The sequence below is a fragment of the Coptis chinensis genome, chromosome 2 (assembly GCF_015680905.1).
Source record: "Coptis chinensis isolate HL-2020 chromosome 2, ASM1568090v1, whole genome shotgun sequence".
NCBI lineage: Eukaryota > Viridiplantae > Streptophyta > Magnoliopsida > Ranunculales > Ranunculaceae > Coptis > Coptis chinensis.
The window spans coordinates 103,458,678-103,469,255 of NC_141457.1; the positions used below are offsets into that span (position 1 = coordinate 103,458,678).

A 10,578-nucleotide genomic window follows, 5' to 3' on the forward strand; every position below is an offset into this window, starting at 1 on the left:
TCTTTTTCTTTGGTATGACTTATGAGTAATGACTGTCCTTGGAGTTCTGTTATTAGTTTTGGTCGGAGTTTTGTTATTAGGGCTGCTTGGATTGGGTTTAGATCTAACCTGAGCCCAACCCAAGTTCCTCAACTACTAAATTTGAGCCTGAAGGGCCAGAACCAAAATCCAGGTTCTACTTTTTGAACCGGGCTTGGGCAGATTTAGCTGCCAATTACTGTAGCCCAAGCCCAAACAGGGGTTGGTATCCATATCCAGTACCCACATTTTTGAGGACCAGAGACAACCATTTCTCCATTGAAGCAGCAGCAGCAGAAAAGAAATGAAAGCTTAAAGTATTAAAGCATTACCTGCTCTTTCATTTTACTCAAATAAAGGTTCAGGTAACAGAACAAACCCCCTTTAAATTGACTGCACTGTAAACTATTTAATGAACCATTTACAGAAACTTAAATCACAATTTCTACTCAAATGGGTATCTTCAGTTTACCCTCAAACCCGCCTTAGAACATCAACTATTAAACTTTCAATCTTGTCTGCGTCAGTTTACACTGCAAAGAATTCGACCTTTTATACTAGTAGAGCAGAAAATTGTGAAAAAGATCAAATTTTAGAGGAAATGAAAGTAGCCCATTGTAAACCTGGTCCAAAATACCATAGTAGTATAAGTAAGGCGGAAGCTCAAACGGCTCTCTTGGAGTATCTACATGTTACTAGAAACTTACCTTTTACTGATGCTGAATACATGAGTAAAAACTCCCCACTCTTTATCAAGAATCTTTTAAAGAATGTCGAAGTTGGCCAGAAGATTAAGTGGTCACTTATGAAGTTCTTTTGTTACCACCCCATTAATGAGTTTGAGCCTTTTTTTGAGAGCATGGGTTTGACAGGTTCTGAACTGGATTCGATTCTTCCTCAGGATTTGTTGTTTTTGAAAGATGATGGTTTGTTGCTTGAGAACTATCATGCTTTGTGTAATTATGGTGTGCCCCGTGGTATGATTGGGAAAATATATAGAGAAGCTAAGGAAGTTTTCAGGTATGATTACGGGGTTTTGCATTCAACACTTTACGGTTATAAAGATATGGGGTTGAGTCAGACTAGTGTTATTAAGGTTGTGGTTTCGAGCCCTTCTCTTTTGATTGGGGGTGTTAATGGAGACTTTAGAAAGGTGTTGGATATGTTTAGAAGTTTAGAGATTGATTTCGAGTGGATTGAGGAATGCATATCTGATAATGATACTTATGATTGGAGCCAAGTGCTTGGGTTTCTCAACTTCGTATGTCGGTTGGATTACAGTAAAGAAGAGTTACGAGCATTGGTGAAAACGCATCCAGGACTGTTATTGGAAGGTTCAGGAAGAAACGCATTTCATCTGGTTAAAATTTTGTTGAAGTTGGGATTCACAGGGAAAGAGGTAGCCTCCTTGCTTCTGAGATTACCTCAAATTCAAGTTGGAACCTTTGCGAAGAATTTGGACCGTTGCTTGAGTTTTCTGATGCACATTGAAATGGATTCTGAAGACATTGCAAGAATTGTGCGTGCGCACACGGTAATGCTTGGGACTTTATATCTAAAGAAAGCCAATACCGTACAAAATGAATTGAGTATTGGGAGAACGAGACTATGTAAAATTGTAAAAGGGAATCCATATCAGTTAAAGAATTGGGCCCTGGGAATGAAATTGGAACCATTGCGCAACTCAGCGGAGAACCAGAGTTCACTAATGCAGAAGAAGGAGTTCCTTTTAAAATATGATGGTTTGTTGCTTGAGAACTATCATGCTTTGTGTAATTATGGCGTGCCCCGTGGTATGATTGGGAAAATATATAGAGAAGCTAAGGAAGTTTTCAGCTATGATTACGGGGTTTTGCGTTCAACACTTTACAGTTATAAAGATATGGGGTTGAGTCAGACTAGTGTTATTAAAGTTGTGGTTTCGAGCCCTTCTCTTTTGATTGGGGGTGTTAATGGAGACTTTAGAAAGGTGTTGGATATGTTTAGAAGTTTAGAGATTGATTTCGAGTGGATTGAGGAATGCATATCTGATAATGATACTTATGATTGGAGCCAAGTGCTTGGGTTTCTCAACTTCGTCTGTCGGTTGGATTACAGTAAAGAAGAGTTACGAGCATTGGTGAAAACGCATCCAGGACTGTTATTGGAAGGTTCAGGAAGAAACGCATTTCATCTGGTTAAAATTTTGGTGAAGTTGGGATTCACAGGGAAAGAGGTAGCCTCCTTGCTTCTGAGATTACCTCAAATTCAAGTTGGAACCTTTGCGAAGAATTTGGACCGTTGCTTGAGTTTTCTGATGCACATTGAAATGGATTCTGAAGACATTGCAAGAATTGTGCGTGCGCACACGGTAATGCTTGGGACTTTATATCTAAAGAAAGCCAACACCGTACTAACTGAATTGAGTATTGGGAGAACGAAACTATGTAAAATTGTAAAAGGGAATCCATATCAGTTAAAGAATTGGGCCCTGGGAATGAAATTGGAACCATTGCGCAACTCAGCGGAGAACCAGAGTTCACTAATGCAGAAGGAGTTCCTTTTAAAAGATGATGATTTGTTGCTTGAGAACTATCATGCTTTGTGTAATTATGGCGTGCCCCGTGGTATGATTGGGAAAATATATAGAGAAGCTAAGGAAGTTTTCAGGTATGATTACGGGGTTTTGCATTCAACGCTTTACAGTTATAAAGATATGGGGTTGAGTCAGACTAGTGTTATTAAGGTTGTGGTTTCGAGCCCTTCTCTTTTGATTGGGGGTGTTAATGGAGACTTTAGAAAGGTGTTGGATATGTTTAGAAGTTTAGAGATTGATTTCGAGTGGATTGAGGAATGCATATCTGATAATGATACTTATGATTGGAGCCAAGTGCTTGGGTTTCTCAACTTCGTCTGTCAGTTGGATTACAGTAAAGAAGAGTTACGAGCATTGGTGAAAACGCATCCAGGACTGTTATTGGAAGGTTCAGGAAGAAACGCATTTCATCTGATTAAAATTTTGTTGAAGTTGGGATTCACAGGGAAAGAGGTAGCCTCCTTGCTTCTGAGATTACCTCAAATTCAAGTTGGAACCTTTGCGAAGAATTTGGACCGTTGCTTGAGTTTTCTGATGCACATTGAAATGGATTCTGAAGACATTGCAAAGATTGTACGTGCACACACGGTAATGCTTGGGACTTTTCCTGTGAAAAAAGTTAGCACCGTACAATCGCAATTGAGTATTGGGACAACGAGACTATGTAAAATTGTAAAAGGGAATCCATATCAGTTAAAGAATTGGTCCCTGGGAATGAAATTGGAACCATTGCGCAACTCAGCGGAGAACCAGAGTTCACTAATGCAGAAGAAGGAGTTCCTTTTAAACTTGGGTTACATTGACAACTCGGATGATCTGAATAAAGCACTCAAGGCTTTTCGAGGAAAAGGAGGGGAACTCCAGGGTAGATTTGATTGTCTCTTGAAGGCTGGTGTGGACAGCAAAGACATAATTGAGATGGTTAAACTTGTGCCTAAGATTCTGAACCATAGAACGGATGTGCTTGAGCGAAAAATAGATTTTCTTCTAAACGGGTGTTGTTATCCTGTTTCGTGTTTGGTGGGATATCCGTCATTAATCACTTTAAATTCTGAGAGGGTTAGGCTCAGGCTTTTGATGTACAGTTGGCTCAGGGATGAAGGAGTAAAATCGCCCCATTTATCTCCAAACTCTTACATGACTTGCTCAGATAAGATTTTTATTAAGCGCTTTGTAAATCGTCACCCTGGAGGGCCTGAAGTTTGGGAGAGTATTAAGAAAGAACATCGCCTATAGTGCCTCAACAATCTATTGCTTTTACAGTTTAGATCATCTTTGCATACGCTGACAATGTAAAATTGGTTCTAGGAGGAAAGAATGCGAGCACTGTTTTTTTTCTTCAGCATGCTCAGGTAAGGACTAATGTATTCTCTATCTATTTAGAGTCCCTGAGGTTTTGAAAGTTACCATTTATTATCTTCTAGTTAACAACTTGTTAAATCCGAGGTTTGTATTTTGTCCTCTATATGTTTAGGCATTTCTTGCTCATTATGATGAAAAACCTCAGGTTTGAATTCTTTTCTCTCTTTCTTCGACGTACAGGTCGCCTTGTCCAACAGTGCGTCTCCTTCAATTTAATATATGGTATGACATTGATAATTTACTGTTGGCGGTTTGTTTCATCCCAGCATTTCAGCTGGGGCAATATTTTAGTGATTTGTCTACAGCTATCCCACGGCAATGAGCTAAATTTTATTTTAGAAAGTATAATATTAGAAACGGGATTCCTCACTGCAATGAGTATACTTATATATTAAAAAGCTTGCACTGTGATCAACAGTAATAGTTAAGGACGTTATGCACGTTATGCTTATGCTTAAGCATATCATTTTCATTGCAGATCCATATATGACACTTCCACACTTCACCGGTGTAAGGATATTATGCATCAAATCTGATGGCTATTTTTGGTCAACACCAAGTTGGCAGTTGGGGGAACTTGGGAGTTCTTCAATTGGTGAACAAATAAGTATGTTTGGTACTGTTAAAGAAATTGGCTTGTCTAGAAATGACCTCACAAGGATGCACCGCCTGTATCATGGGAATTCTAAATTCTTTTTATGCCTCTTTATCTAAATCATGAGCCACCTCAATTCTTCCGAAACCCCTTTTTTTTTTTTGGAATATTTAGAGGGTTAAGGCAGACCTACACCAGTTACATCGAAGGACCGTAGCTCGAAGACTTACATTACCCGAAGGCTTATCAACCCTGGAGGGACACTAGCCCGAAGGCTTACATTGCCCGGCTTACATTGCCCAAGGCATGCACCATTTTGAGTAGACCCAACCGCTTCCACCTTGCCCATGAAAACTTGTTTTCGCTCCTTGGTCCACCTATCACAGCAGCATCCTTCTATGAAGCACCGATACGTCCCTAAGGGTGAAGTATCCGTGTCCGACACAAATACGCCCCGATACGCAATTTGGAGTATCCTATTTTATAATTAATTTTTTAATTTCCGACACGCGGGGGACAGTAATCTCACACATACAAGAATTTTTTTTGGAACTTCAAAAAAAAAAAAACAAATGAAATAAAATCCAAGTTAAGAAGAGATGCAAGAGAAGAAAGATGAAGTGAATCCAAGTTATACATGTAAGTTGTTGCTTAATGTGTTTGAATTGGTCATTTTATGAAGTAGAATTGCCAATTTTAATTTGAATTTGGTGAAAAATGTTCAATTATATAATATTTATATATATATTATTCAAACGTGTTCATGACGTATCCGTGTCCTATATTTTTGAAAAATGCCGTGTCCGCGTATCCGTGTCGTGTCATATCCATGTCGCGTAACGGTATCTGTGCTTTCTAGGCATTCTTGTCACTAGCATGAAAGCTCACATAGCCCAAAGACCCATCACATAATTACACAAGGAAGAAATCCCAACCAACACTTGGTGGGATTCGAACTTGCAACCTCTCCCATGAGGAGAGGGGTACACAACCAATTGAGCTAGAAGCTCTTGTGTTCTTTTGAAACTTTCTTGCAGTATTCCAGGTGCCTTGTCTTAAGTTTGTAGTGGTGAACACTGACCTATCTTCTCTTCACCAAGTTGTATCCTTGTAATGTATGTTACGTTGGGCCACCTATTTTTTTTTTTTTTTCATCTAATGAGTATATTGCTCTTAATGGAAAACTGACATTCTTGGACATTTTGGAGAAGCTAGTCTGAGTACCTTGATTGATGTTATGCAGAGCTAGCACTAGGGTTTATGCAAGATGCATTATACCAAAATCGAATAGTTAACATCATTGGTAGCACGGGTGCACACATTTTACTTTTGCCATCTGGGTCATTTTCACCTAGCTATTTAACTTGTAGATGTGCCTAGATTAAATTGGGTAATCATTGAACTTTACCTCGGTTAAGCTTGTACTATATAGGAAATGTGACTGGTTGATGATTGAATTTCTACTTGCCACTTCTACCATTCTTCTTGTTCAGAGTGTCTGCTTAAAAGTAGGATCATGCTCTTGCATCCAGAAAAATGAAAGTTCTTCCAAAAGGTGAGATTGCCGTGGCATGCCGTCCAAATGTTCGCCCCTATTATTGCCAGGTATGTATACTGTTATTATTATATGCATGCTGTTGATCTACTGAACTAGATTAATCAATAATCTATTACTGCCTTACCGGCAATTGAGATGAAGACGGGTTTTCTTTTTGAATTTTGTCTATACCTATTTATTATATTTTGCATAAGGTAACGTGTTTAGTAGATGCATTGCTTCTCATGAGAATGCTTAAATATTGTTGATCAAATTCAATCTTGAAAACTGAAGGGAGAATTTGGCGAGTGCTTGACAAAACCATTCATTAAAAGGCCACGTATATGGCGGTCCTCTGAGTTATGTAGTACTTTTCAGGTACAAATTTTATATTGTTTGTTTTTTTAATAAAAAATGGGTTGGCTGAGTTTGAAAATGACTAAACAATTGAATTGGAAACACAAGTTATTTATGTCTGGGTTTATCTTTAGTACATATTCGTTGACCTTTATCTCAAAACAAGTTTCCTCATCTCAGTTTCTTGATCACTGGTGGCGGGATTACCATTTAATTTTCCTCTCGCAAGAACGCAAGCTGAAGTTTGCGATATTCTCAAGGGGGGGGGGAGGGGGGACTGCCCTCTTGGAGTCCGTTGCTACAGTAATTATGATCCAAGCTTTGCAATGATCTGCAGAGCTGGTCAAATGCTCAAGCTGCACCACTGATACTCATTCCTTAGATCATAATGTAATGTTGGAGGGAGCCTACACAGGGCCCTCGCTGATGTAAAACACTAAAACGTACTTTTATTGACGCTATTTATAGTCACCCTTAACAAAAAACAAAGGTAAAAGTGGGTGGTTGGCTGGTATAATAGTTTTGTTAGGACTTTCATGTGTTCATTCCGGGCTTGTCAATGTTGCCATTGCTTGTAATCTCGAGGATTTTTGGAGATATGAAAGCAAAGTCGTATAGAAGTCTTTTAATGTTAACACAGAATTTCAGGCCATCTATAGCAATAATAAGAAGAAAAAAAATCCCGAGTAAACACACAGCTATTTAAAATGGCATCATGCTCTAATGCTCTATTATGGTTAAATGACCTCCAAATACTTGTGTCGCTGTTCCAAGTGAGTACCGTGCTATAGTAGTAAAGTAAAGATAACTTCTTGTTCTCGAATCTCAAATCTGGTAAGTAGTAGCTACTATGTTAGACCCGGGTTGAGATCTTACCTGAGCCCAACCCAAATTCTTAAACGTTTAATAATCAAGCCCAAACCAACCTAACACTGGGTACGGTGTTGGGTCCGTAATCGGGCTTGGGCTTTGTTAGTTGTCCATACTCTTATACCAAGCCCAACCAAGGGGTTGGTTAGAGAGCGTTTGAAAAATCATCTGGAGACCATCGAAGTAGAAGAAGAAGAAATAAATCCCAGTAAAAAATTATCTTCAAGCTCTACTTCAAGGTAACAAAATAAACCCCACATTTATTAAACTATTCAACTTTTACTACTACTATAAAAGATAAAAGATGAACCATTTGAAGAAACTCAAATGGGTTTGTTATTCAAATTTCTCTCAAAAACCACCTTACATCATCATCAAACTATTTTACATCAAGTTACTATACAAGTAGAGCTGGAATTGCTGAAAAATATAAATATTGTAAACCTGTATTATATCCAAAATACCATAGTAGTACAAGTAAGGCAGAAGCTCAAACTGCTCTCTTGGAGTATCTACATGTTACTAGAAACTTACCTTTTACTGATGCTAAATACATGAGTAAAAACTCCCCACTCTTTATCAAGAATCTTTTAAAGAATGTCGAAGTTGGGCAGAAGATTAAGTGGTCACTTATGAAGTTCTTTTGTTACCACCCCATTAATGAGTTTGAGCCTTTTTTTGAGAGCATGGGTTTGACAGGTTCTGAACTGGATTCGATTCTTCCTCGGGATTTGTTGTGCTTGAAAGATGATGGTTTGTTGCTTGAGAACTATCATGCTTTGTGTAATTATGGCGTGTCCCGTGGTATGATTGGGAAAATATATAGAGAAGCTAAGGAAGTTTTCAGCTATGATTACGGGGTTTTGCGTTCAACGCTTTACAGTTATAAAGATATGGGGTTGAGTCAGACTAGTGTTATCAAGGTTGTGGTTTCGAGCCCTTCTCTTTTGATTGGGGGTGTTAATGGAGACTTTAGAAAGGTGTTGGATATGTTTAGAAGTTTAGAGATTGATTTCGAGTGGATTGAGGAATGCCTATCTGATAATGATACTTATGATTGGAGCCAAGTGCTTGGGTTTCTCAACTTCATTTGTCGGTTGGATTACAGTAAAGAAGAGTTACGAGCATTGGTGAAAACGCATCCAGGACTGTTATTGGAAGGTTCAGGAAGAAACGCATTTCATCTGGTTAAAATTTTGTTGAAGTTGGGATCCACGGGGCAAGAGGTAGCCTCCTTGCTTCTGAGATTACCTCAAATTCAAGTTGGTACCTTTGTGAAGAATTTGGTCCGTTGCTTGATTTTTCTGATGCGCATTGAAATGGATTCTGAAGACATAGCAAGAATTGTGCGTGCACACACGGTAATGCTTGGGACTTTATATCTAAAGAAAGCCAACACTGTACAAACTGAATTGAGTATCGGGTCGAAGAGACTACGTAAAATCATAAAAGGGGATCCATATCGGTTAAAGAATTGGGCTCTGGGAATGAAATTGGAACCATTGCGCAACTCAGGGGAGAACCAGGGAACACGGTTGCAGAAGAAGGAGTTCTTGTTAAACTTAGGTTTCATTGAGAACTCGGATGGACTGGAAAAAGCACTCAAGGTTATTCGAGGAAAAGGAGGGGAGCTCCAGGGGCGATTTGATTGTCTCTTGAAAGCTGGTCTGGACAGCAAAGACGTAATTGAGATAGTTAAACGCGCACCTGAGATTCTGAACCAAACAACGGATGTGCTTGAGCAAAAAATAGATTTTCTTGTAAATGGGTTGCGTTACCCTGCTTCGTATTTGGTGGAATTCCCAAAATATCTCAGTTATACTATTGAGAGGGTTGAGCTTAGGTTTTCAATGTACAGTTGGCTCAGGGATCAAGGAGTAAAATCGCCCCAGTTATCTCTACACACTTACATTACTTACACAGATGAAATGTTTATTAGGCGATTAGTAAATCATCACCCTAGAGGGCCTGAAGTTTGGGAGAATATGAAGAGCAAACATTGCCTATAGTGTATCAACAATCTATTTCTTGTACAGTTTGACGATCTTTGCATAACTGACATTGTAAAATTGGTCCAACGGTGAATGCAAGCTCTGTTGTTTTTCTTGAGCATGCTCAGGTAGGGTCTAATGTATGTACTTTACATCATTTTAGAAGCCCTGGGGGTTTGGAGGAGTTAACTATTTATATTGGGTGGATGAAATTGGCTAATCATTTAACTGTACCTCCATTCTTGTTGTAGCTTGTACTTTATACTTATTGAGGAAATGTGACTAACGTTTGCTTGTTGATTTTCTACTTTCCACTGCTACCAGTCTGCTTGTTCAGAGTGTTTGCTTGAAAGTTGGATCATGCTTTTGCATTCTGAAAGATGGAAGTTCTTCCAGAAGGTGAGATTGCCGTGAAATGTAGTCCCAGTATTCTGTCCTATCATTGCTAGGTTTGCCCATGTAGTTTCATTATCGTAAGCGTGCTGTTCATCTAGTGAGCCAGATATATCACTAGCAGTTGAGATGAATACAGGCTTTATATTCCAATTTTGTCGGTACCAGTTTATGATGTTTTACTTAGGGGTAATGAGTATATAAGAGATGTATCACTTCTCATGAGCCCTGATGATTATATATTTCTTTATCAGATTCAACCATTGATGAAAACTGAAGAGACTGAATCGGGTGAAATGGAAAGGATTAGTGCGTGCCAAACCCTTCATTCTGAAGCCAAGTATATGGCAGTCCTCAGTTATGTTGTTCGTCTCTTTTATTATCTGGTTGTTTATGTTTGAAAACAAGTTTCCCTTGGCTGGGATTTTTGTATTATTTTGCATATAATAATAAGAATTACATGAGTTGCATCTGAGATTCAGTACATCCAGTTCATCATTCTCTACAAATTGTTGAAGTAATGCTTCCAGAGTAAGAAGTACTTGTATAGTCTCTGGTCTCTGGTCGGTTTCTCTATAAACATGAATGATCTCATGGATCCATCCTCAAGCTGCCAAATGTCATGCACAATACCAAAAACGACCGATGTCAAGCTTAGCTTCCTGCTAATGGTATGGGCTACCCTCTTTGAGTCTGTTGCTATAGTAATTCGTACCCCAGCTTGGCACTGACCTACATACCTAGCCAAGTGCTCGTGCTGCACCAATACAGCCCCCTCATTGTTCCCGAGAGACCTCCTATCCAGCTCCGAATAAATGTAGAGGGCATCTAGTGTGCGCAGGGTGCATGGGTGCGCAAGCCTAAGAGGACATAGATCCAG

At 39.1% G+C, this 10,578-nt stretch overlaps 1 protein-coding gene across 1 annotated transcript; it reads left to right on the forward strand.

The window, feature by feature from the left end:
• The first annotated feature begins 290 nt into the window (after nt 1-290).
• Nucleotides 291-10,175, forward strand: LOC147519889 (uncharacterized). Its single transcript, XM_086594204.1, has 5 exons — nt 291-3,828; nt 3,937-3,945; nt 7,634-9,433; nt 9,630-9,704; nt 9,953-10,175. The coding sequence occupies exons 1-3, from the start codon at nt 431-433 to the stop codon at nt 9,321-9,323; spliced, it is 5,097 nt and encodes a 1,698-aa protein (XP_086450330.1). The 5' UTR covers nt 291-430; the 3' UTR covers nt 9,324-9,433; nt 9,630-9,704; nt 9,953-10,175.
• Nucleotides 10,176-10,578: the final 403 nt, after the last annotated feature.

What these genes read in the sequence shown, in the direction of transcription:
- LOC147519889 (XM_086594204.1), top strand. Translation starts at nt 431, where the DNA reads ATGAACCATTTACAGAAACTTAAATCACAATTTCTACTCAAATGGGTA.